The sequence below is a fragment of the Oryx dammah genome, unplaced genomic scaffold, assembly GCF_014754425.2.
Source record: "Oryx dammah isolate SB20612 unplaced genomic scaffold, SCBI_Odam_1.1 HiC_scaffold_1, whole genome shotgun sequence".
NCBI classification, from domain to species: Eukaryota; Metazoa; Chordata; class Mammalia; order Artiodactyla; family Bovidae; genus Oryx; species Oryx dammah.
In genome coordinates this window covers 97,143,016-97,170,692 of record NW_024070185.1, presented here as the reverse complement: position 1 = coordinate 97,170,692, position 27,677 = coordinate 97,143,016, and the positions used below count along the sequence as shown (strand labels likewise).

At 45.4% G+C, this 27,677-nt stretch overlaps 1 protein-coding gene across 5 annotated transcripts in view; it reads left to right on the top strand.

The window, feature by feature from the left end:
• Positions 1-27,677, top strand: part of PTPN3 (protein tyrosine phosphatase non-receptor type 3) — an 83,698-nt gene that overhangs the window by 44,490 nt on the left and 11,531 nt on the right. For 3 of the 5 annotated variants that reach the window (XM_040237384.1, XM_040237396.1, XM_040237407.1), the window contains 8 exons: positions 1,529-1,715; positions 1,888-1,962; positions 3,245-3,301; positions 4,357-4,513; positions 6,950-7,110; positions 17,896-17,986; positions 18,260-18,321; positions 20,246-20,392. In XM_040237384.1, coding sequence (XP_040093318.1) covers positions 1,529-1,715; positions 1,888-1,962; positions 3,245-3,301; positions 4,357-4,513; positions 6,950-7,110; positions 17,896-17,986; positions 18,260-18,321; positions 20,246-20,392 — 937 coding nt within the window. The remainder of the gene's footprint in view (positions 1-1,528; positions 1,716-1,887; positions 1,963-3,244; positions 3,302-4,356; positions 4,514-6,949; positions 7,111-17,895; positions 17,987-18,259; positions 18,322-20,245; positions 20,393-27,677) is intronic. The other 2 variants (XM_040237390.1, XM_040237402.1) reach the window with 1 other exon arrangement.

Here is a 27,677-nt window from a genome sequence, read left to right as displayed (position 1 = left end):
CCCACTAGTTCACAGCTTTAAGTCCAAAATCTCCTCGCTCTGAAATGCTTTCCCATCCATAATACCCCTTAACCGGCAATTTGAGCACCTTAAATTCAAGCTTTTCTCTTGCAAATAGCTCTGTTTCTACACTACTCTGTCACCGAAATTTTGTATTCAAATAAATTGGGATTGTGAATCACTTTGTGTGAGTAAAACAATATAGATTTTATATTTAAAGTAAGCTAATTTAAACTTTCTGGGAAACAGAGAGGTACTCCATTAATAGGGAAAAAAAAAAAAAAAAACCTGGAAAAGGACCTGAAATAAAGGTTTAGTAAGAGGCAGCAGTGACTGTTGTCTATCTGTCTGTCTCACTGTCTTTGCTCACCTTTCCCATCGCTAACCTGGAGTGAGGTCAGAATGTGCAGGAGTCTGTGCAGCGTGAGGACAGCCCCATATTCTGTAGGTGTTTGAAGGCATCTTTTGCTCACCCTGTGGCCCTGGAAGGAGTCTAGTGTGGGTGTGTGTGATGCAGAGGAGTTGTGTGTGCTATGCAGTGTTCATCCTTGCAGCCCTGAGAGGTTGGAGAGGATGGTCTTAGGAGCAGATCTGGTGGCTGGGAGAGGGGAGAGGTGCTCAGGGACTCATGTTCATCAGACTCCTGGTGGGTGAGGAGAAAGCTGTGTGACCTGGAGCAAGTCACTCAGTGCCTCTTGACTGGTTTCTTCATCTGTGAAGTGAGAATGGAACAGATGACCCTAGGGGTCTTTGACACTTCTCAAAGACAGCGTCATCCAGTAGAACTTTCTGCATTGGTGGAAGTCTTCTGTGATTGGTCTTGTCCAGTGCAGGAGCTTCTAGCCACATGTGGCTGTTGGGCATTTTTGCAATGTGACTGGTACAGCTGAGGAATTTTCTAATCCTCACTTCTTTAAATAGCCACTTGTGACTGGTGGCTGCCATATTGGACTGTGCAGCTCCAAGGTACAGAAGTACCTATATTAGAGAAAAATAAAATGTATGATCTCAGCGGAGGTGATAAGTGGATGTCACAGGTGAATAATGTAAACTAGTATTGATATAAATTGTCCTGAATGTGCCGAGTCAGTCCCATTTCCTCTGGGTAGCAAACTGTCCTGTGAAGCAGAGCTATGAGCAGGAATGAGATGGAAGAAAAAACGTTCAGCAGTGATGGAGACCCACACACATCTGAGTGAGCTTCAATAATTAAGCACCAGAGTTGCTGGGCACAGCTCCTTTGTTACCCTTCTAAAGCTGCTGAGTTTTCAGCAGTTCTTGGTACTGCCCTGTTCTCCTTCCCCTTTTCCCCAAAACTAAAAGCTGATGCTATTGAGGCCAGCTGGGGGTGTGGGCAGCCAGTGGATTCTGGGTGTGCACGAGCCCTGGGCTTGACCTTCAGAGCCCCTCTAAGGGTCTAAGGATCAGTGACAGCTGTGAGATTGCCAGGCTCCAACAGTCAGTATTGTGTGCTCTGATAAAATATTAATCCAGTTATTAAAATATCTCCTCCTCCCCCACGATGAAGGAGTATATCCGAGAACAGCCCAGCACAAAGCTGCCTGACCCAGAAGTCATCCAGTTCTGTGTCTCCATCTTCAAATGCTCCAGGCTCCTGCTCCCCAGATGGCGTCGATCAGCAGTTCCTAGAGGACTTCCACAGGGTGACCAAAGGGGGCTCCGCCGAGGACTCCAGCCAGTACTACTGTGACAAGGTGGGGGGCGGGGTGGTTCAGGTGCTGTGGCCAAAGCAGGGCCAAGCCAGCCGGGCTTCCCGTGTGGGGCCGCCTCTCGGGCAGTTAAGTGGTTAGGACTCAAAGGAAATAGGTTATCACCAATCACTGGAGAAAGAAGTAACGTGATTGACGATTTTCTGACATTTCCCAGAATGATGGTGACGGCTACTTAGTCTTGATCCGCATCACACCGGATGAAGATGGGAAATTTGGATTTAATCTAAAGGTACGTTGTGTGTAATTTATAAGGACGTGTGTTGCTCTGAAGCACTCTTTAGATGACTTTTAAACTTCCATTACAAATGTGCCATAGACCTAAGGCTGTGTAGGAAAATTGGCTTGGCCTTCAGAATTGGGAGATTTTCAATGGGGCCACAGGAGTTGCCTCATACCAAGTGCCTACTCTACATACTTGTTTATATCCCCTTATTGAGGATATAAAGAGGATCGCTCATATCCCCTTATTGAGTCCTTTTATTAAGTGGTGAAGTTGGTATTTTGAAACATTTTACAGATGTACTCTAAGGGGCTTCCCAGGTGGTGCTAGTGGTAAAGAATCCGCCTGCCAATGCAGGAGACGCAAGAGATGTAGGTTCGATTCCTGGGTCAGGAGGCTCCCCTGGAGGAGGAAATGGCAACCCACTCCAGTACTCCTGCCTGGAGAATCCCATGGAGGGAAGAGCCTGGTGAGCATCAGTCCATGGGGTCGCAAAGAGTTGGAATGACTGACTGAACACAAGGCTCGGAGAGATGGGAACCCCTCAGCACTGCTAAGAGAGAACAGGGATTCAGGTGCAGGGCCATAACCTCCTCTGTTTCCCTCTAGGCCGGCTCTGGACACTATGACCTACGGGCCCAATCCCATCTGTTCTTACAAATAAAGTTTTATTGGAACACAGACACCCCATTCATTTACAAATGGGTTATATCTCCTTTGGCATTTCGATGGCAGAGGTGCTAGAGTGCCCTCTGTCCCATAAAGCCACAAAAAGTAGTATCTGGCCCTTCACAGAAAAAGTTTATCAGCCTTAGAGCAGAGTGAGGGCAGGTGATCTTCGCTGCCCACCCTGCAGCTGCCATCATACTTTCCTTTCTGATAGCCCAGCAGCCCCGCTGACAGCCAGTTCTCAGAGGTCAAAAGCCCTCACAATCTGGGACCTTTCCACAGCTCCTCCCCTCCACCGTAAACTCCTCTCCCAGCAGTGCTTATGGGCTGGGCTTTTAGAGTCTTTTTCCTGAGGATGTTTGCATTTTTTGAAAGGAGGCTGCTTCTTCCAAGTACATCTTTAGTCCATGGATGGTGGGGATGGCAGTGGGAGGCTTCTGAATGGCCTTCTGGTTGACCCACTAGACCCATAGCCTCTGGAACCTTATCATCCTAAAAGGTACCAACCCTTGGGAGTAGAATATATTTAAGTGAAAGTTGAGCCCTCCCTTTGTGTCAGAGATATCTTCATGTTTTTGGTGCTGGGAACAACTCAAGTGGTTTTTAATGTATATGTTTACAGGGAGGAGTGGATCAAAAGATGCCTCTCGTGGTGTCAAGAATAAACCCAGAGTCACCTGTAAGTAGACGTATTCTGTGATTTCCCAAGTCCGCTTTTCCCATAAATGTAACAGGTTTCTATTTCTGTGTCCTGTTTCTTTTTTACTGGCAGCATAAAGTGTGTGTCAATGCATGCATAGAGATAGAAAGAAAGAATTTTCCAGGACCTTGCTGCCTAGTGTGGCCCCCAAGGTTGCAGCACCAGCATCCCTTGGGAAGCTCAGTAGAAATGCAGATTCTCGTACCTCACCCCAGACCATCTGGACCAGAATCTGCATTTTTAACCAGATCCCCAGGTGATGGGGAGGCACATTAAAGTGTAGAAGTCCTGCTCGCAAGAAGGCAACTGGGGCGAAGCGTTTGCTGTTCTACAAGCTCTAAGTGGGCTCATGGGTCTTGTGCCTCTTCCCCCACCCCACCCCATCCTCGGCCCTCTGCCTGGGCCTCTAAGCATCTAGGAGATGATTTTTTTTAAAGCATTGAGCACCAAAGAGTCCCTGTACCTCCTAAGAAAGGGACCCATTTGGGGGTTTTACTCTTAAGAAGTCTTTAAGCTTGTGCTTTACTTTTTCTTACTGCTTATGGCCTCTATGAATTAAGAAGCCTATTGATCAGTTACATGGCTTCTTGTCCATAACGGTTCGTGCCTTGGGGGTTATGCTTGCAAAGGCTTTCTCCATCACAAGATAGCTATATACTTGCTTTTAGCTGACAAATCATTTTCTACCAAAACACCTAGAAAAACAGAAGATAGAGGTATTAGAGTCATTCTGACGTTACAGTAATAAGTGAAGCTTGGCTGCCATAGAGAAATGGCCTCAGTACTTTTGTTCACTTTACTCTGACATGTTTTCATTCGTAATGTAGGTTCTGAGCAGCACTTCTTTAAAATCCCACCACTAGCCACCATGTCAACATAGCAGTGGCTGTAATAAAAATACAGGCGGCAATGCCAGGGGGAGACAAGCAGAACTTGGTCGCGGTCTCCAGTGTCCAGGCTCAGAAAGCATCAGGTTCTCCCCTTGAGGATTATGTTATGGTAACGAAAGAAACTCACTCTCCCCGTGCGTGCAGGCAGACACCTGCATTCCTAAGCTGAACGAAGGGGATCAAATCGTGCTAATCAACGGCCGGGACATCTCAGAACACACCCATGACCAAGTGGTGATGTTCATCAAAGCCAGCCGGGAATCGCACACGCGGGAGCTGGCCCTGGTGATCAGGAGGAAAGGTAACAGCCCCCGAGGGAGAGGAGCCTTAGGGAAGAGGGCCTTCTCGGGCCCGTTCCTTGGTTTCGAGATGTTGTGCTCATAGCCAGCATCGGTAAATCAAGAACTTTCCCCTGATGGGAAACAACCTGCTGGCTGATTTCTCACTTGAAAAATGTGGAGATTTGGCCCCACGGGGCCCCATCCCTCATGACCAGTCCTCTGCAGGTAGGCAGCACCCCCTGCCCCCACTTTCAATACAAGACATGACATTCCTCTCCCCTGTTCCTCACAGGTTCATCTCAGCGTCCTCCACGCACCCCTCATAGCTGCCTGCCTCTGCCTTCATTTGCATTTTCAACCCTTTCTCAAAGGATCGGGTTATATTTCATTCATGTGCATTTGGTTTCGTTGGAGAGGCTTTAGCAGAATGGGGCCGGAGCCTGGCTGCCTCAAGGCTGTTCTAACTCTGCCTCCTCCTGGGTTCCGGGACCTTGAGCAGATTTCTTACCCAGTCTGTGTTTCAGTTTCCTCTAATGTAAAATGAGGATGACATAGTCGCTACCTCCCGGGATCCCTGTGAAGATAAAATGAGGCTCATACTGGAAAGCATCAAAGATGCTGCCCAGTTCTTAGTGGCTGTTGGAAGGGCATCCTCGGTTGAATATGGCTACTATTAGTGTTGTTGTTGTTATAAAGCAGGAAGCCCAGTCCTCGAATCCTCCTTCCCAGCTTTCAGACACTGAAGGTAAATGAAGCACGTGACTCGGGCCCTGGCCCTGCATCTCCATCTGGACTCACAGTCACTGGCACAGCCCACACCCCCCACATACCTGCCGTCTTTGTTCCCACTAAAACTCCCAGTGCCAGCGCTCATCCCACCTCCTCCGTGAGGTCCTCCCGAATCTCTCCAGCCCGCTAACCCAGCTCTTCCCACCACCCATCTCCACCAAGCCCAGCTCCACCCTGGGCACAGAGTAGGTGTCACTAGTGCCAGTGGCCGACATCTGTGCAGCTCCAGTGAAGTGCCTGCGTGGTGTTCGTTGCTTTGCATAATTATCCTCTTCCATTCTTACAATGATCTCATAAGGCTGGTATTCTTATCCGCGAACGAGGATAACAGTCACAGAGAGGTTAAGTAAGTTGTTGTGACTCTCGTAAGGCCACGTGATGGTAGAGAAGGAAGGAACCCAGCAAGTGGAAGCAAGCCTGTCCATCACGTGAAGTGCCAGGGGACCTGCTGGCTGATAAGGGGCGGGGCCCTGGGGGAGGGGAAGTGGCGTCCGAGTGCTCTGGCCGGGCCCTGGGTGGGCATCCCCCACTGACCCATGGCAAGGGGCCGGCACCTTTTTGAGGTGAGGAGCAGAGATGTTTGTAGACTAGTGGAGTTGCAAGAGCCGTGCCACTGATTTTCTGTAACTGTCACGATAAGTTCATTTTTAAAATAAACATTTAAATTAAAAAATAGTAGTAACAGAGTTACAGAACCCATGAAAATCAGTAAAGAATCTGAGCTTCTGTGATCAGTGAAACGAATGTGCCCTTTAGAGTCAGACATGTGGACTGAATCCCCGGGTCCCACCCTGGCAGGCTGGGTCACCTTGGACAACTCTTTTGCCTGTGACCCTGTAAAGTGGGAATAACTAACTAACTAAGGTGGGAATACTAGTCAGCACTGTGAGGATTCAGTTCAACTGTGTGGGAAAATATGAAAGTTGTTTCTTCTCTTTTACCTTGAAGACAGTAGAGTCACTGAAGGCTCTGGAGTAAGGGAGTGACTTCTCTTTCTGGGTTAAAAGGGAGCATTCAGAGATGATCCCAAAGTTTGACGTGATGGTGGACAGAAAGGCACGTGAGGCTGGGAAGTGGTGTGCATGGAGGGGAGGAGGAGGTGCTCTGTTGGTTTTCACCTGTATCGAGTCTGACGTGAAGGGAGAATTCTGAAGAAGCAGCTAAGAGATGTCTACTCCAGAGCCTCCCGCCTAACAAGAGCCTTGAGTTAGAGATGAACTAACCAAGCTCTGTGGGGCAGGGGTGTGGACAGTGCAAGACCCCATACCAGCTTCCTGGCAAAATGCCTGTTTGAAGGGAACCTGAGAAGGAAAGAAGAGCTGGGTAGAAGAAGAACCAGGTCAGAGAAAGCAAGGGGAGAAGATGTGTTCTCTTCAATGACATGTGTTCCCGTCCTCTTACCTCTGACAAAAGCCTCTTGAGTCCTAAACACCATCATTTAAGGCTAACCAGAAAGATTAGTATGTCATTTTGTATAATTAGCACATATTGAATCATTCAACGGGAAGTAGTATCTTTGGTGAAAATGATTACCATGTGCTTAATCATTTAATAAGATGTTTTAAACCGTCTGCATTCAGGTGTCACAAGTATAATTTGGGGGGGAGGAAACTGATCCCGCGCGCGTGGCTGGGCAGCCCTGACGCACCCTTTCTTGTCCACTGCAGCTGTCCGTTCGTTTGCCGAAATCAAATCTGAAGATGAACTGAACCAGCTCTTCCCAGAGGCCATCTTCCCCGTGTGTCCAGAGGGCGGGGACACGCTGGAGGGTTCCATGGAGCAGCTAAAGAAGGGCCTTGAAAGTGGGACGGTGCTGATCCAGTTTGAGGTAAGAGACCCCCGGGGCCTCGGTGGGCTGCTGATGGCTGAGTCATCACCAGGCGGCTGGACTCATCGAGGGACCCCTGAGGGCTCAGGGCCTCCAGGAGAAAGCCGGGGCGGGGTGGCTGGGGGCCATGGCCCATCCCTGAACTCTGCCTCCTCTTCCTGTTCTAGTAACGATCAGTAGTCATGGAGAAATCTGTCAGAAACCAAGGAGGTGGGACTCTGAGAATGTTTAGCTGCCAACACAAAAGCTCAGAACACTCGCAGTCGAAGGTGGTGGAGAGGCAGCGTGGGCGAGCGCAGAGGGCTGATGGAGGAGCCGGGCCCTGACCCCAGCAGGCATGCTGTAATTTGGAGCACTTGATACCATCCCATGAGGGCGCAGGGGCTGGGCTTCTCAAGTCCCCCAGAACCTTGGGGACATGAGTGGGGATCAAAGTCAGACCCCGTCTTCCCTCCCTAGGAGACACCTCTACTCATGGGATTGAGGTTGTTGACAAAGGCACACACAGAGACTCTGCAAGATAAAGTAGGACTCGAGGAGGCTCAGTTTTCAAGTCAGTTTTACTGACCGCCAGCAGCAGCAGCAACAGAATATAAATAGAATGTATTTATCTTCCACATTTTTAAGTGGTAGAAGACAGAGTCGTTCATGCAGTGAAAGATAACGGAAGCAAACAGAGAAAGCATAAGACAGGCCGATGAACGACAGTTGATCATGATTAATGACAACACACACAGTCTGGATTCATAAATTATCAAAGTCTCAGGTCAGATTCAAAAGCCGAAGTCTGCACTGCATTGTTTATTAGAAAGCCATACAAAGGGAAGAGTCGCAGAAGCAAAAGTAGGGAATTTGTCAAATGTTTATGACTGCATATTGGTTTAGGAAAGCATAAGTAATGTGAATATCAAACAAGAAGGATGCAAAGCAGAGAGTCTTGAGAGAGAGGTTTATTTTATAATGGGGTAAGGAACAGAATGTAAATAAAATACATTATTAAAGCAATGTGTATTGAACAACAGTAGAAAGGAAAACCCACAATGAAAGGTGAATTGACCCCACCCAAAAAATCAATAGGGAATTTTGAACTTAACAGCCTTGACAGATAATATAGACAAAAAATAAGTTGAAACCAGGATAAAAGGGTAAGAATAGTAAGATTACTTAGATAGAATTGATGAACATATACTAAATATCTATTAATACAAAGATAAAACCTTTTTTCCAGTGGCCTGCAGGAGGCTAGGTAGGCTTAAGACTTTTAAAAGAAAAAAAAATTGTAGACTCTTTGCATTGCAAAAACCTCAAAATTGAGACATACATTTTAAACACTAAAACTCAGGTTTTGGGGCAGCGGGGTGATGTGTCTGATTTGTTTTTTTAACTTTTTATTTTATATTGAAGTTTAGCCATTTAACAGTTGTAATAGTTTCATGTGCACAGCAAAGCGACTCAACTTTAAACATGTATTAAAACACTTAAAACAAGGAGCACTTAAAAGCCAGAACATATCAGTTTTATTCTGTTGGCAGGGAACTGGAAGGAAATGTCAAAGGGGAATTGTACTTTGGAGTCGTCTGTTCATTCATCCAGTGAGTGTGTATTAGGTATTTATCATGTGCCAAATGCTGGATCAGGAACACAGTCAGGGAAGGAGAAGGGGGATTTCTGGCCCCAAGAAGCTTACAGTCTCAATTTTGGTATATTGGTGGGAATGTATCATGAGTCCCAGAAGCAGCTGAAGATCAAGGTTTCATTCCACAGAATGTATGTTCTGTAGGAGCTGGAGGTGAGAGGTTTCCTCTAGGATAAGATGTAGTAGTAATAGAGGGTGCGTGGGATTAAGTGTGGAGCGGAGGGTATCCCAGGATGGTCGCAGACTAAGCTCATAGGCTCAGGTAGGCAAACAATCCTCCCTGGGGTGACCGGCACTCGAGTCCTGGGAGATGTCTCCAGGTGATGGAAGCTCTTCACCCAGGCTGAACCAGGTCTCTTGGATCAGACTGCCCACAAGGAGGCGCTGTGGGCTCTCGGTGAGGAAAAAGATGGCACCTGGTCTTCAACAATGCTCCAGAAAATCCCCTCCCCTTTCATGTTTCCCATGAGACTCCTCTAAAAGGTTTGTTTTCCTTGAGCAATAATGTTCACTGAAATTCGTTAGGAAGATAAAAAATGCTTTAGCAAGCAGTACGCAGCTGTCTCCCTGTGGTTTTGAGCAGTATTTCTCACAGGGTGACACCCTGACCACCTGTGTGGATATCACCTGTGAAGTCGCTCAGTTGTGTCCGACTCTTTGCGACCCCATGGGCTGTAGCCCACCAGGCTCCTCCGTCCATGGGATTTTCCAGGCAAGAGTACTGGAGTGGGGTGTCATTGCCTTCTCCAGGAGATCTTCCCAACCCAGGGATCGAACCCAGGTCTCTCGCATTCCAGGCAGACGCTTTACCATCTGAACCACCAGATATCACCTGAGGAGACTGTTAAACAGCCTCAGCCCACAGCTACTCAAATCAGCCGCACTGGGAGGGCACCTGGGTACTGGTTCTTAATAAGGTCACCAGGAGGCTTTGATGCACAAGCTGATCCTGAGAATGGGAGAGTAAAGATCATACCAGAACCACTGTCCCACCTAAGTCCTGCCTTTAGAGCCTATAATTGGACTACAGAAGAAATAAGAAATGGAGAACATAGAATTTTTAGGGTTAAATTCTTGTATGTACACATTTCATTCATTTAATCAAAACATTTCCTAGAAATTAAGTAGGAAAACCCTCTTTTTCCACACTCCAAAACGTGGAACAAATAATAGCAGAGCTGCTCTTCAATGGAGCTAGTGGGATCCATGGAGCCCTGACTTTCAGTCTCTCCACACTGCCCACTAAGGAATCCTAGACTGTGAAACTCAATTTTACAACCACTGCTCTAGGTAGGGGAAGATGTCTGACACAACTGCTGAAGGAGGGGAAGACCAGAGGAAGGCAAAAGGTGCCTTGAATGTGCCTTTACCGTGTGCCAAGGGCTTATAGACATCCTCTCCCAGTAGCCCCCTGTAGGTGCTGTCATTATCACTATGGTATAAATTGTATACAAATTTGTATAAATGAAGGATCAGAGTCTTGAAGAGGTTCTCTTACAATAAATGGCACAGCCTGATTGGAACCCCGGCAGGCTAAACTCACAGAACTTGTCCACTTAACAACCATAGAACCTTCATGTAGTTATATGCGCGTGTGCTCAATTGCGCAGTCGTGTCTGACTCTGCGACCCCATGGACTGTAACCTGCCAGGCTCCTCTGTCCATGGGATATCCCAGGCAGGAATGCTAGAGTGGGTTGCCATTTCCTCTTCCAGAGAATCTTCCTGACCCAGGGATCAAACCAGTGTTCCTGCATGGGCAGGCAGATTCATGGTGCCACTGAGCCACCTGGAAACCCCCTTATATAACTGCTGTTTCTGCATGAGAGTTGTTAGAATAAAATAACATCAGAGCTAAGAAAGATCTGAAATGCCGTCTAGCCACCTGGAGTTGAGAAGACTTTAAATCCTGACTCTACCACTTGCTTCCTGTGTGACCTCACGCACATCCCTTAACCTCTGTGGCCTCTACTTCCCCATCTGTAAATTGGGTATTTCACAGCTAGTTGTTTTTTTGAGGAATAGCCGATTAACAATGTTGTGATAGTTTCAGGTGAACAGTGAAGAGACTCAGCCATTTGGAATGGACAGGTACACACTGCCATGTCTAAAACGGATAACCAACAAGGACCTACTGAATAGCACATGGAACTCTGCTCAATGTTATGTGGCAGCCTGGATGGGAGGGGAGTTTGGGGGAGAATGGACACATGTATATGTATGCCTGAGTCCCTTCAGTGTTCGCGGGAAATTGTCATGGGCTAGTTGTAAGGGTTAAGAGGAGATGAATACTTAATGTGTTGTCTGCCACATGGTCAGAGTGCAATAAAAAGTAACTATTACAATTTATAAATAAAGTCTAAAGTCTAAAGAACCCGCCCCATCCATACAAGAAGTGGAACCCAGCGTGTCTGACTCCAGAGTCTTGGCTATTCTGTTGCCCCACCTGCTCTTCTTCCAGTGCCTTTGGCAGGTGGCAGCTTGACTGTTGGAGGCTGTGTCTAAGAGCAAGAGGCAGGGCCTGGTTCCTCACAGGTGCCCATACCACCCTCTCCCCGGCACAGAGGACCTGCCCTGGGGGATCTCGGCCGTGGGTGGAATCCCTTTTGCAATGATAACAGGCTGGTTTTCAGAACAGCTTGCTTTGAAGCATTTTTCATTAAAGGAATTCCCCTGTCCCTCCTGTGGCTTTCAGTAAACAATTACAAATGTGTTCCAGAAAGCATTTGGTTCCAGCTGTAGTAAAATCACACTTAATAATTAGCGTTTCTATAGCATTTTGGAATGCACCAAGTGCGTCTCACATATGTTGTCCCAGTTGACTCTCTCAGCAGTTCTGAGACAGATAGGGGCAGAATTATTGGGATCACTCCTTTTGTAAGTGGCGAGAACAAGGCTCAGTGGCTGCAAGACTCTCCCAGTGCCACCCAGCAGGTCAGAGATAGAGCTGGGATTAGCATCTGTGTTGAAAGCCCATTGTCAGAACTCACCAGGTGTGACCCAGTTCTCCATCCAGCCTCCAGTGGGAGCTCTTGTCTTCAGGAGCCACACAGTGTGAGCCATTTCTTGTGACCCATTTGCCAGCATTGATCACCAGCCTCAAACCGGCTCAATACCGTGTGCGGCCGAGGTATGGCGTTCCTCTGTCTCTCACGTAAAGGAGCCCAGACTTGGGGTTCACAAGGCCCAAATCCATTACCACCTCCAGGACGCTCTCCTCTAAGGATCTCTTTGACTCAGCCCCAGGGTCATTCCTTCCTGAGTAACCTGTGGCTCATTTCATGCTTTTTCCCCTGAGTTGAGCTTTCTGTGTAGGCAAGGGAGAGGGAATGCATTCAATACAGTCAACCCTGGATAAGAGCTAAGTGATGATGCGAACTGTCCTTTGAGAGCCAACTTCCCAGCACACGAAGGCCCCTTGTGCCCATCCTCACCCAGGGGCCTTGCAACCTCTTTGGAGATTTGTGGGATGCAATTAATAGAAAATGAGAAACATCTGTCCTCTCGCCTCCCAGGACTGATGAGTTGGAGGAGTGTCTACAGAGCTCCATCAAAGGTCATGCCAGACTTGGAGACCCCTGCCCCTCCCACCTCAGCATCTTCCCTCTTTACCAAAACCAGATGCCATCTTTTTATCTCTTCTGACCACTGTTTTTCCTGAACCTGCTCCTACATCACCCATTAGAAGAAACATCCATTACTGTCAAAGCAGGTGACTTACTACTTACTGGTTGCTATGATCATTGTAAACTTGATTTGGAAGGACAAAAACAGCTGAAGGCTTAACACATGTAGGTGTACCTTCAAGATCGAAGCGCACACCAAAAAGCTTTTTTTTGATTTTCCAGATTTTTGTTTTAAGAAAGGCAAACGTTATCAAGTATAACATCTGTGGAATACAAGGAGCAGACTGTGGGCTTTGGAATGAACACATGAGAAGCCTTTACCTTTCAAGTGCCAGGGATCCATTTAAAGGAGTTGCCACCCCAGCCCATTGCCAAGATTTCCCTGTGAAAGAATAAGAGTCTTGTAAGAATGCTTGAGTCTGCCAGCACCAGGACCTGCATTTGGAACTGGGATCTGAAGTAGCACTCTCGAAAGTCCCCAGATTGCCAGCAACAGTGTCAGTTCATTTTGGGAAACCTTTACAGGAAGGTAGGGAGAGATTCTTGAGTCCCCCCAAGGCAGTGTCCTGGCCCTCTGACTGGGTCAGGTACGGGAAAGATCAAAGTCCCCACTGTGGGTGAGCTGTTAGATGAGCGGGGAACTGTTCTTATGTCTGCAAAGTAGAGAATAACCTCTCAAGGCCTTCATGAAAAGGGGCTACTCTTAGCCTAGTTACCTGCCTCTAAGCCACCGCTCATCCTGCTCTTTTGTTCAGAGCAGCAGATCCCATCATTCTGCCACACTACATATTTTTATTGAGCACGCTGGCCTAGGGCTTTAATGGAACAAACAAGTTACCTGCTTTCGTGGAGACCGCAGTTTAGTGCTTGGTACAGAAAGCACAGTATATGACTGTCTTGAAAGTCTTTGCCCGGCATTGGTCATTGCCACCATTGTCTCTTTCCACCGTTTGCTTTCTTTGCCCATTGTCCCTTCAACTCCCTTCACTTTTTTGTCTTTTCTTTTTTTCTTCCTCCTCCTCGGATTGTTGCTGCTGCTGCTGCCAAGTCGCTTCATTCGTGCCCGACTCTGTGCGACCCCATAGATGGCAGCCCACCAGGCTCCCCTGTCCCTGGGATTCTCCAGGCAAGCCTTCAGGAATTCCAATGGGAATTCCCTCTCGGTCTGGTGGTACAGTTGATGGGGTGCTTGCTTCCACTGTGCCCAGCCTTGCCAGCATGTGCTGGCTGGAGCCAAGTGGGTGTCCAAGGCCTTTATCTGAGGGGTGTGAGCAGGGTTCATTATCTTTGGTTGGACCAGAAGTCCGAGATCAGCGTTGTCTCCTGATGTCCTCTCTCTGCTTTGAGATGATCTTTTCAAAGGAGAAGTGTTTCAACTGGAAAACTGATACCTTATCCAGCCCACGCAAACCATGCTGGCCTCCTCCAGCTCCCAGTGTTGTTTTCTTTGAAGGCCAGAGCCAGTGATACTGTGTTTAAAGCTGTACTTTAAATACAGCTGTCCCATAGCAAACCCTCTCAGCTGATCTTATAATTCACCCTTAGTTTCACAACTACTCAGAAGTAGACCCTGGTGGCTCAGATGGTAAAGAATCTGCCTGCAATGCAGGATCCTCAGGTTTGATCCCTGGACCAGGAAGAGCCCTGGAGAAGGGAATGGCAACCCACCACAGTACTCTTGCCTGGAGAATTCCATGGACAGAGGAGCCTGGAGGGCTACAGTCCATGGGATTGCAAAGAGTCAGATATAACTGAGCAACTAACACAGAATTACACTCTGATAAAGATGAGAATAAAGCACTTGAGGACACTAAAAATTAAGATTTTAATAAAACTAAGTGGTCTTACAACCCTCCCTACCTATGACCTTCCTCAGCCTCCTGATTGCTCTCATTCTAGGGCAGAATTGAAGGGATCTTAACAACTGGCAGTTCTTGCCTGCTTCACATACCTTTAGCCCAAGAATGAACAAAACAAACTGTCTTTCCAACAAGTAGTTCTTGAAAGAGCCGTGTCTCAAGTTCTGCCTAATAGTCTTCAGCTCATTTTCTCCCGTCCCTGATTCTTCCAGAAAGACATACCTGTTTTTCTAACACATCACTGCCCACTCTGGACCACTCTTCCTCTGGGTAGTGTGCCACACAATTTACAAAGTCTGGAGAAGAGTCAGTAAATTAAAAGAACTTGAAAAGCAACTGCTAACTCCTTCAGAAACTAAGTGTGTGAATAGGACTGAAGCAATCCAGTGGGAAGAGCATTCAGTATTAGCCTTGGCAAGGCAGACATAAAAATGAGTGTGTTGTCAATCCTTCTAAAGGCAAAAAAAAAACAAACCTTACCTTTACTCACCCAATTTTTTGTAAAAAATTTTTTAGTTTTAAATATAAATTTCTTTTGTTGTAGCTCTTTTTCTTCTTTCATTTGAATTTTTAAAAATTCACATTGTAATAATTCAAGCAATTCAGAAATCTCCTTTAACTTCTTTCTGTTATAATTTACAAATAATAATTTGATGTGTATCCTTGCATACTTGTTCTATTGCTCATGCAAATAAATTTTATACACACATGTATGTAAGTGCACATACATTCATTGTACACACATTGTACATATGCTGCTATGTATAGAAATGGGATCATCACTGTTACTCTGCCACTTGCATTTTTCACTTAAATCGATGAGTGGATATCCTTTTGAATCTGTACTTTTAGTCCATCTTATTCTATTACTTGCATATAATTTGTGGTATGACAGTATCATAATTTAAGTCGACACTTCTCCCTATTACGAAATATTCGGGCTGTTTCCAGTTTTCTACTAATAAGAAAATATTTTGATGCAGATAAATTTCTTTGATATGTATCTTTATGCAATTCTGTCAAATAAAGCCCAAGGTGTGCACATTTAAAGTTTTACAGATAGTTCTATAGTACTTTTTTATTTTGCTTTAACACTCTATAATCTTATCAGCACTCATTTACTGCTGAGATACTTCATAAACTTGTTGCAGTTAAAGCCCTTTGCTAGATCTATGCTTTTCCACTAAACCATCTCAAGTTGATTACATTTACATTTTTGTTATTTGGAAAAGAAAAACGTCCTGCCTCCAGGTTAGCATTACTGATTATATTCACTCAATTAGATTTCACTTCTATGAAGTTAGAACCAAAATGACATTTAGGGGAATTGACTGACTCAGATATTCTCCTTCTCCCGGAATCAAACCAAAACTTCTAATAAATCACGAATGTATTTCTAGAAGGAGCCTGGAGAGTCCATTAAAGCTCATAGACATCTAAGAAGTTGCTCAGTGGCTACTTGATTGTTAGGAGCTGAAATTGTAAAGATGATTAATACTTGAGCTTAGGGAAATACCAGAAATTCTGAACATTTGGTAAATGTATGAGACATAATTATCATTACCAAAAATCTCTCTGCTAATCATCTCCTGTGCAGTTTGTTTGTTTAGTAAAAGAACTAATCAGAGAAAAAAAAAGAAACAGACCAACAAAAGCTGGTTTATAAAATAAAAAATACAAAATATGCAAAAATATACAGGGAAAGACATTGTTCTGCCTCTCTATTCACATTGCAAGCACATTTTAATTGATGATATTGGCTGCAATTTGGCAAACTAACCATTCTCATATTCCCCTATAGGACAACTCCACTATATACATACATATCTCCTCAAAAATATGCTTTAATTCAGTAATTCTGTTCCTGGGAATATTTAATAGTAAACAACTGAAAACAGTTCAATCAAGAAGTGGAATAAAAGTTAAACTTTGAAAACTTAAAGATTGTTGAGCTAGCTGAAATCATGTATATAGAGAATATTTCAAGTATTTAAATGACACAGGAAACTAGACATTATATAATAAGTAGGAGAAACAGCCTTCAAAAATATGGTAATAGTTCCCAGAACACTTCTTGTGAGACATGAGATCCTCCATGGCCAAGTTAGCCTGAGAAATGCTCTAATCAGAATTAAATAAGCTTATGCACTGCAGGACTTGCCAAGTTAGAGATTCATAGAATATAAGATGACTTATAGTATTACCTAAATTTCCTTGACCTTGAAACTTATTCTAAGCATCACCTAGTACAGTTTTTCCCAGAACACTTGGGTTCCATAGAACATAATATAGGAAGTGCTAATATATGTTGTCTCATTTTTTGTTTTTAAAAAAGTAACGTGTCTGTGTATTATGTGTAGTCGCACAGATAATTACATACATTTGTATACATGTGTGCATGAAAACCAGATAAAAGAGATGAAAAGAGACATCTCAGGGTTGTGAAGTTACTGACCGTTTTTTTGGTTTGTATTAGTCTGAATTTTTCAAGTTTTCTCCAAAAAATCACTTCCAACACTGAAAAAAAAAACCCAACTTTTAGAATTCCCACAAAGTTAAACTAAAACCACTGGTGAATATTGTTTCACACTCTAGTTCGAAGTGGCAGATACAGATGTGTAGAAAAGAGAACTCAAAAGGGCAGGAGGAAACTTTGGAAAGGAATAGATGTGTCTTGGGGCTTCCCTGGTGGCCCAGCTAGTAAAGAGCCCATCTGCTAATTCAGGAGACGAGACTCGGGTTCCATCCCTGGATCAGGAAGATCCCCTGGAGGAGGAAATGGCAACCCACTCCAGTATTCTTTCCTGGAAAATTCCATGGACAGAGGAGCCTGCAGGTCCATAGGGTTACAAGAGTCAGACACGACTTAGCACTATCTTTCTTTTTCAGAGAAAAGCTCAAGCATTAGAGTCAGATCTGAGTTTAGCCTCTCGTTTGTAATCTTGAGCCAAGCTTTTCATCTGTGCCTCTTGCTTGCAAAATAAGAATACTATTAAATACCTTTCCTAGAGCGTTATTAACATGACATCAGGTACAGTACAAATGTGTCTACTATGTGCTTCTAGTTATGCAGTGAGGGTTTTAACTGAATTTTTGCTAGTGATTGCATGCATAGGGAAATACCTCCTTAAAGGAATATTTAATTGAAGTTTACTATGTATTGAAATAAATGTTTTTACTGTGGAGGTCTACTTCTGAAATGATGAATGAAAATGCTCTTGTTCTTGGCAAAGAACGTGGTTCACTCCATTAAATTGGAGGTAAATGTTTTTAGACTAATGTAAATGATTTCTATTTAATTTTCAGTCAGAACTCTTTTTTTTTTTCCTCTACTTGCTTTTAGCTCTTGTCAAATAATTGTCATGAAGATGAAGTTTTACTTACCGTGATCCGTTATCTGTGACTCACACTCCTTCCTGTGACTTTTTCCCCCCAGGAGTCTCATGTTAAAAAAAATCCATATATATTGAAGAATTTAGTCAGTTTCTCATGGGATTACAGAATTTCTTACTGGGAAGATTTTTCTCTTAATATATAAAGCCACTATTAAATGTTAAGATTTGGCTGCTGTGAATGGTAACCTTTATGTTAGAGTATGTTTTCACACTCTTCATGGCTGTTTTTTCCAATTTGTTTTTTTTTTCATTTCCCTGTTTGTCATATAGCAACTTTATAGAAAGAAGCCTGGTCTGGCCATCACGTTTGCAAAGCTGCCTCAAAATCTAGACAAAAACCGATATAAAGATGTACTGCCTTGTGAGTATCTGGCATGAATGCCTCCTCCCCCCACACACACTGAGATAATGTTTCCCTTTTTAAAACAGATTGTCTGGTATTCTGGAACGACTCTCAGTGTGTCTGTAAACACCACCGTCTTTATTGCAGCCATTTCAAACTCGGAACAGTTGGGGAACAGTGTTTATGCTAATGAGGCGAGGGCTGCAGATGGGCTGGGAACTGAACCCTTGTTTACTTGGGGTGGTAAAAATAACACTCCGAATAATCAGTAAATTTCTTTCTCCTCCACAGATGACACCACCCGGGTATTGTTGCAGGGAAACGAAGATTACATTAATGCGAGTTATGTGAACGTAAGTCAGAATTCCGGATCACAAGAAAAGGCACATTAATCGTTGTAACAAGCATGATGGTGATATGCGTGGTGCTTTGCAGCCAGCGAACTGCTTTCCTATTCACTGTCTTGTCTCAGCACCACAGCAGCCATTGAGGAAAGGCAGGAGAGTCTCGTTATACACAGGATGACACGAAGGTTCAGAGATTAAATCATCTGAACAGTCGTAAAGCTAACAGAAGATGAGACCACAATTCAGCCTTCTGTCCTCAACTGCTGACCTATAGGTGTTTTGTTTGACCATTGGTACATTTGTAGCTTTCTGTATTTTCCCCCCAATCTGATTACTGTACATCCTGCCTAAAAATAAAACCACCATAGCCCAAAAACAAAAGGTCCAAAATTTCAACTTGTTGTGGGGAAAGTATTCATTTCACTGTGAAAATGCATCTTGGGCAACTTAGCCTCTCTGAACCTCAGCCTCTTCATCTAAACCAGGGCTCAGCACACTATTTCTGTAGAGGGCTACACCGAAAATATTTTGGTCTCTGCAAGCCAAGAGACAAAATTGAGGATATTAATTAGGTACTTATATATACCATTTCAAATGCAACCATGCAAATATATTAAAAAAAAAATACTGTTAGCTCTCAGTGCAGCATTTAAATTTGGCCCTCAGCTCACTGTTTATCTGATCTAAATAAACAGAGGACTTCTCAAGCTCTCAGATTATAGCATGATGTCAATAACTACCAGCAAGAATGGGTCTGATCAGTGATTCTACTCATTCCGAAGCATCTGTGAGATTCATTGACCCTCACTTTCAGCATTTCTGGTGTCCTGTGATTAGAGCACTGAAATGGTGGGGGCGATAAGACCATGCACTCAGGAGTGGGGAGTGGCTAAGACCAGGGCTTAGAAAGCCATTAACCAAGCACCAACCAAGCCGTGAATGAGGCGCCTCCATCTACTATCCCCACCTAAGAATGAGTGAATCGCTGTGCTGTTCCAAAGCTCAGCCAGTTCTAAGTGTTCTTTTACAGAAAACACTTAGTTTAGGGACTTTGCTGGCGGTTTAGTGGTTGAGAGTCTGGCTTCCAATACAGGGGATGTGGGTTCAACCCCTGGTCAGGAAAGCAGGATCCCACATGCCAACTAATAAGCCCGCACACTCTAGATCCTGCATGCCACAGCTAAGACCGGACACGGCCAAATAAATAATTAAAAATAAAAAAAGAGAAACGACTTAGTTTAGAAGTAAAAGCAGAGCAGGGTAGGAGAGGGATGACGGTGGCACTTATTTTAACATTTATCAGTTCGGACAATAACTATTGTGAGGGGGTGATGTGTTCAGGAACTTGACTCTGATAATCATTTCACAGTGTATATGTATATCAAACCATCATGTTGTATACCTTAAATATATACCTTTTTTATTTGTCATTTATACCTCAATGAAGCTGGGGAGAAAAATTGATCAGCTGAGTGGCACAGACATTGGCAGCCATGCAGAAAGCAAAGTGTAACAGTAGTTGGTGGCATAAGCCTGTGTGGTTTATGCTTCAAAGAAAATATTTTGATAGAAAACCCTGCATATGAAAAGTTGTGGGCATAAGGATTGGCACGGGTTGCTGAAAATGCAGATTACCAGTATTGATTATATTTAGCATACAGCAGAGAAGGTCATTTAAACTCTTTCATCTTGTAGGTCCACTTCTGATTATCACCTATTGAATTTCACTAAGTTTTATCCTGAGTAGCTAACATTATTGTCAAACACCTTTGACAAAGTAGCTTTTCCTTTGATTATTCTTACTGACCAAAACTTGGTAGAACTCTTCTTCTGGTGTGCTGACAGTCAGCAGCTAGAAGTGTGTGAGCCGCAGTTCCCTGTCCACCTTGTGGCAGTAACAGATTCTAATGTCTGAACCATCTCCTGCCAGATGGAAATTCCTGCTGCTCACCTTGTGAACAAGTACATTGCCGCTCAGGGACCCCTGCCACATACCTGTGCACAGTTCTGGCAAGTGGTCTGGGACCAGAAGTTATCACTCATCGTCATGTTGACGACTCTCACCGAGCGAGGCCGGGTAAGTGGCTTGACTTCCAGACAGGTGCGCGTCACTCTGTGCTCTGCTAGAACGCGAACTTCAGAGCTGGAAAAGGCCTTACTGAAATGTTGCCCAGTCCAGCCCACTTTGACCCATGAATCTGTACACAGCTCCTGACGGAGAGCTCCAGGGATGAGAAACTCAGCCCTCCTCCTTCCCACTTGCTGGCCTTTCCGAGCTAAGCAGTGATCAGACAGCCCCTTCCATTCCTGCCTTGGATCTGTTACAGCAAGCTGGAAGGCTCTTCCCTTGCCTCACCTGCCCCAGAACTCCTGTGTTAGCTGTGATCTCACCCACCTAGGACATGTGCTGATCCTCAGAAGAGCAGTATTTAAGGGCCAGGTTCACAATGGAATACAAAGTAGGAGAAATTACCTCTGTCAGTCTCTGCTTGTGTTACAGCAAAACCTGATGCAAAAAAAAAAAAAAAAGCTAAGAAGGACGTAATTAGGAGAGCGATGGCAGCATGTGTGTTCAGCCTGATGTGTGTTTCACAGGAACAGATCACTGATTGTGTAACTGAAGGCAGTGTGCAGGGAGTGCTGTGTAGCATGAGTTCTCTAACTTCTGTCTGCATCTAGATATCTTCATGATGAAATGTTCATCCGGAAACACATTCAAAAATCAAATATAAATTAATATTTAAGGGATCTATGTGCCACTTCCTCCCAGGCCTGTCCTCAGTATATAGTTCAGAATGCCAGATGGATCTGTGCCAGAAGTCAGAGTATAGAATTGGAATGGATCGTACGTTTGAGGAGATCAATCTACACTTTCACCTCAAAGAGCAAAGTCAGGGTTCCTGCTGATTCTGGAGAGCCTTGTGGGTTCACCTAGGCTGTCCCAGGCAGATGGCTCCCCACCTTGGCTAAAACACTTCCAGGGTCCATCCGTGGGTTATTCAGCTCTGATTAAAAAAAAATAATAATCCCTCTTCATAATGAACTGAAATCCACAGTGCTCTGAACCCCACCCCACCAGCTTCTCTTGCCTGGAAGACACAGTAATAAGTGGCCCTTCTCTTCCATGCAGTGCCCTTTCAGATATCTGAAGATAATCTTGGACCACCATTAAGTGGGTGGTCAGCAGAAATTGTCTGGTCTTTGTCTCAGTCTTGCCGTGGAGTCAGTCTCCCCATTTTGTACTCATACACTTGACTCCTGAGACCTACACTGTGGCATACTGGTGGGGCTCTGGAGCCAGACTCTGTGGGTTCAGAACAGGTTCTTCTGGAGCAGGTTATAAAATACTTAACCTGTCTGACCCTCAGCTTCCCTGTCCGTAAGCTGCAGATAGTGGTGCCGTCTCAGAGGGTTTGTGGGGACTGAGACAATATATATGGAAAGCTTAGAGAGCTGTCTGTCACAGTGTCTGGCAAACATTAGCTCTTTCTGTGTGTCCGTCACTATCATCCCTGGGAGGATTTGCCATCAGATCTGGCCTTTTGTGTGCCTCACGCTGCTTGGCCTTCCCATCTGTCATTGTTCACCTCGGCCCTCACTCTTGGCTTCTTGTCACTCAAAGTGTTGATCAGAATCTCTTTACATAAAATCACTATTTAAAAATATAAAGGCCCTCAAGAGACAATCAGAAGCTCCTTCTAGAATGCTGTGAGTCAAAAGCGTTGCAGACACTCGTTGGGGAGCAATTGCTGACTCTCCCAGCTCTGCTTCCAGCCCTGGCCGCCTCTGCATCTGGTTTACCTAGTTACTGGGAGAACTCTCAGAGGCTTTGCTGAAATCACAAGGCAACAGGTCTATGGCATCCCTTTGTCTGGGAGTCTTGTTTTTTTGCCTGTTTTTAATTTTTGTTGATATTCTGTTTCTGTGTGCCTGTGTGTGATTTTCTGATCTTGTTTTGAAAAGGCAGTGAAGTTACTGGGACCTTTTTTGAACTGGAATGCCAGCTGGCTCACAGTCCTATCTGCACTCTCTGTGTTTCTGGATCACCTGCACCTGTCTTGTTCTCTGGTGTCCTGAGTAAGAGGGCAGATGCCAGGGCCACGCTTCCTGAGTTCATATTCCTGCTCTGTCACTCCCTACCTTTGTGGTTTCGGAAACTGGCAGAACCTCTGCGTGAAATGGAAGGCTAATGACACCTGTTGTGTATTTGTGAGGCTTCCCAGGTGGCGCTAGTGGTAAAGAAGCTAACTGCCAATGCAGGGGGCATGAGACACAGGCTCGATTTGGGAAGATTCCCTGGAGGAGGGCATGGCAACTCACTCCAGTATTCTTGCCTGGAGAAGCCTATGGACAGAAGAGTCTGGCGGGCTACAGTCCGTGGGGTTGCAAAGAATCATACAGGACTGAAGCAACTGAGCATGCATGCACACATTATGCATTTGTGAGGCAATCAAATGAATTAATACAGTCAGCCTTCTTGGAAAAGTACTTGGCACACGATAAATATCATACAGATGTTGGCTAACAGTAACAGTAGTTTGGGTACCACCTTAATTGTTGCTGGGACTAAATATATTTTACTGCAGTATTATTTATTATTTTTCTTCAAATTGTCTCACCTTTCCTTGCTTTAAAAAATTTGCTTTAAAAGATATGTCTTAAATGGAAGCCTAATATCATTTGCCATAAAAGGGATGTATATGTAAAAATGCAAAAGCCACAATACAATATTATTAAAGTCTAGATAAATACTCTTGCCTTCCAGGCTCTTAACCCGAGGCCTGCTTGCCCACACCCTTGCTTGCTCTTTCCTAAAAAGAGAATTGAAGTACTAAGGAGATAATCTTAAAGCTATCCTAGGTCCAAATTGAAACACTCTTCATGGCAGTGCATGGCATGCCACTCACATGTGGCAGAAAACAGTTTCCCACCATGTGGGTCTATGCAGTTTAATACTTCTAGTGAAGTGTGAAGTGAAGTCACTCAGTTGTGTCTAACTCTTTGCGACCCCACGGACTGTAGCCCACCAGGTTCCTCCATCCATGGGATTTTTCCAGGCGAGAGTACTGGAGTGGGTTGCCATTGCCTTCTCCAGGGGATCTTCACTACCCAGGGATCAAACCTGGGTCTCCCAGATAGTAGGCAGAAGCTTTACCATCTGAGCCACTAGGGAAATTCATTTAATACTCCTAGTTCAGTTCAGTTCAGTCGCTCAGTCGTGTCCGACTCTTTGCGACCCCATGAATCGCAGCACGCCAGGCCTCCCTGTCCATCACCAACTCCCGGAGTTCACTCAGACTCACATCCATCCAGTCAGTGATGCCATCCAGCCATCTCATCCTCTGTTGTCTCCTTCTCCTCCTGCCCCCAATCCCTCCCAGCATCAGAGTCTTTTCCAATGAGTCAACTCTTCCCATGAGGTGGCCAAAGTACTGGAGTTTCAGCTTTAGCATCATTCCTTCCAAAGAAATCCCAGGTTTGATCTCCTTCAGAATGCACTGGTTGGATCTCCTTGCAGTCCAAGGGACTCTCAAAAGTCTTCTCCAACAGCACAATTCAAAAACATCAATTCTTCGGTGTTCAGCCTTCTTCACAGTCCAACTCTCACATCCATACGTGACCACTGGAAAAACCATAGCCTTGACCAGACGGACCTTAGTCGGCAAAGTAATGTCTCTGCTTTTGAATATACTCTCTAGGTTTGTCGTAACTTTTCTTCCAAGGAGTAAGCATCTTTTAATTTCATGGCTGCAGTCACCATCTGCAGTGATTTTGGAGCCCAAAAAAATAAAGTCTGACACTGTTTCCACTGTTTCCCCATCTATTTCCCATGAAGTGATGGGACCAGATGCCATGATCTTAGTTTTCTGAATGTTGAGCTTTAAGCCAACTTTTTCACTCTCCACTTTTACTTTCATCAAGAGGCTTTTTAGTTCCTCTTCACTTTCTGCCATAAGGGTGGTTTCATCTGCATATCTGCGGTTATTGATATTTCTCCCGGCATTCTTGATTCCAGCTTGTACTTCTTCCAGTCCAGCATTTCTCATGATGTACTCTGCATATAAGTTAAATAAGCAGGGTGACAGTATACAGCCTTGATGTACTCCTTTTCCTATTTGGAACCAGTCTGTTGTTCCATGTCCAATTCTAACTGCTGCTTCCTGACCTGCATCAGATTTCTCAAGAGGCAGGTTAGGTGGTCTGGTATTCCCATCTCTTTCAGAATTTTCCAGTTTATTGTGATCCACAAAGTCAAAGGCTTTGGCATAGTCAATAAAGCAGAAAGAGATGTTTTTCTGGAACTCTCTTGCTTTTTCCATGATCCAGCAGATGTTGGCAATTTGACCTCTGGTTCCTCTACCTTTTCTAAAACCAGCTTGAATATCTGGAAGTTCACGGTTCACGTATTGCTGAAGCCTGGCTTGGAGAATTTTGAGCATTACTCTACTAGCATGTGAGATGAATGCAATTGTGCGGTAGTTTGAGCATTCTTTGGCATTGCCTGTCTTTGGGATTGGAATGAAAACTGACCTTTTCCAGTCCTGTGGCCACTGCTGAGTTTTCCAAATTTGCTGGCATATTGAGTGCAGCACTTTCACAGCAGTATCTTTCAGGATTTGAAACAGCTCAACTGGAATTCCATCACCTCCATTAGCTTTGTTTGTAGCGATGCTTTCCAAGGCCCACTTGACTTCACATTCCAGGATGTCTGGCTCTAGATTAGTGATCACACCATCATGGTTATCTGGGTCGTGAAGATCTTTTTTGTACAGTTCTTCTGTGTATTCTTGCCACCTCTTCTTAATATTTTCTGCTTCTGTTAGGTCCATACCATTTCTGTCCTTTATTGAGCCCATCTTTGCGTGAAATGTTCTCTTGGTATCTCTAATTTTCTTGAAGAGATCTCTAGTCTTTCCCATTCTGTTGTTTTCCTCTATTTCTTTGCACTGATCGCTGAAGAAGGCTTTCTTGTCTCTTCTTGCTATTCTCTGGAACTCTGCATTCAGATGCTTATATCTTTCCTTTTCTCCTTTGCTTTTCACTTCTTTTCACAGCTATTTGTAAGCCCTCCTCAGACAGCCATTTTGCTTTTTTGCATTTCTTTTCCATGGGGATAGTCTTGATCCCTGTCTCCTGTACTATGTCACAAACCTCATTCCATAGTTCATCAGACACTCTATCAGATCTAGTCCCTTAAATCTATTTCTCACTTCCACTGTATAATCATAAGGGGTTTGATTTAGGTCATACCTGAATGGTCTAGCAGTTTTCCCTACTTCCTTCAATTTGAGTCTGAATTTGGCAATAAGGAGTTCATGATCTGAACCACAGTCAGCTCCTGGTCTTGTTTTTGTTGACTGTATAGAGCTTCTCCATCTTTGACTGCAAAGAATATAATCAGTCTGATTTCGGTGTTGACCATCTGGTGATGTCCATGTGTAGAGTCTTATCTTGTGTTGTTGGAAAAGGGTGTTTGTTATGGCCAGTGCATTTTCTTGGCAAAACTCTATTAGTCTTTGCCCTGCTTCATTCTGCAATCCAAGGCCAAATTTGCCTGTTACTCCAGATGTTTCTTGACTTCCTACTTTTGCATTCCAGTCCCCTATAATGAAAAGGACATCTTCTTTGGGTATTAGTTCTAAAAGGTCTTGTAGGTCTTCCTAAAACCGTTCAACTTCAGTTTCTTCAGCATTACTGGTTGGGGCATAGACTTGGATAACTGTGATACTGAATGGTTTGCCTTGGAGTTGAACAGAGATCATTCTGTCATTTTTGAGATTGCATCTAAGTACTGCATTTTGGACTCTTTTGTTGACCATGATGGCTACTCCATTTCTTCTGAGGGATTCCTGCCTGCAGTAGTAGATGTAATGGTCATCTGAGTTAAATTCACGCATTCCAGTCCATTTTAGTTCGCTGATTCCTAGAATGTCGACGTTCACCCTTGCCATCTCTTGTTTGACCACTTCCAATTTGCCTTGATTCATGGACCTGACATTCCAGGTTCCTATGCAATATTGCTCTTTACAGCATTGGACCTTGCTTCTATCACCAGTCACATCCACAACTGGGTATTGTTTTTGCTTTGGCGCCATCCCTTCATTTTTTCTGGAGTTATTTCTCCACTGTATCTCCAGTAGCATATTGGGCACCTACTGACCTGGGGAGTTCCTCTTTCAGTATCCTATCATTTTGCCTTTTCATACTGGTCATGGGGTTCTCAAGGCAAGAATACTGAAGTGGTTTGCCATTCCCTTCTCCAGTGGACCACATTCTGTCAGACCTCTCCACCATGACCCGCCTGTCTTGGGTTGCCCGGCGGGCATGGCTTGGTTTCATTGAGTTAGACAAAGCTGTGGTCCTAGTGTGATTGGATTGACTAGTTTTCTGTGAGTATGGTTTCAGTGTGTCTGCCCTCTGATGCCCTCTTGCAACACCTATCATCTTACTTGGCTTTCTCTTACCTTGGGTTTGGGGTATGTCTTCACGGCTGCTCCAGCAAAGCACAGCCGCTGCTCCTTACCTTGGACGAGGGGTATCTCCTTACTGCCGCCCTTCCTGACCTTCAAGGTAGGATAGCTCTTCTAGGCCCTCCTACGCCTGCGCAGCCACCGCTCCTTGGGTTGCTGCTCTCGGCCGCCGCCCTTGGCCTCGGGCGCCGCCCCTGGCCTCCAGTGTGGGGTGGCTCCTTCCGGCCGCCGCCCCTGGCCTCGGGCGCGAGGTGGTTTCTCCCGGCCACCCCTGACCTCAGACGCAGGGTATCTCCTCTCAGCCGCCTCCCCTGGCCTAGGATGGGGGGTAGCTCCTCTTGGCCGCCGCCCCTGACCTCGGACGTGGGGTGTCTCCTCCCAGCCCCCCCTCAGACACGGGGTGTCTCCTCCCAGCCGCCACTGACCTCGGACGTGGGGTAGCTCCTCTCGGCCGCCTCCCCTGATCTCGGACATGGGGCGTCTCCTCCCAGCCACCACTCAGACACGGGGTGTCTCCTCCCAGCCCCTACTTGGACGCGGGGTGTCTCCTTCCAGCTGCCCCTGACCTCGGCCTTGGGTAGCTCCTCTCGGCGTTCCTGCGCCGTCACAGCCTGGCACTCTCGGCCACCGCCCCTGACCTCGGACGTGGGGTGTCTCCTCCCAGCCCCCACTCGGACGCGGGGTGTCTCCTCCCGGCCGCCACTGACCTCGGACGCGGGGCAGCTCCTCTCGGTCGCCGCCCTTGACCTCGGACTTGGGTAGCTCCTCTCGGCCATTCCTGCACCGTCACAGCCTGGCACTCTCGGCCGCTGCCCCTGACCTCGGACCGGGGGTAACTCTCGGCCGCGCCTAGCGCGCCGGGTCTCAGCCGCCCGCGCCTAGCGCGCCTAG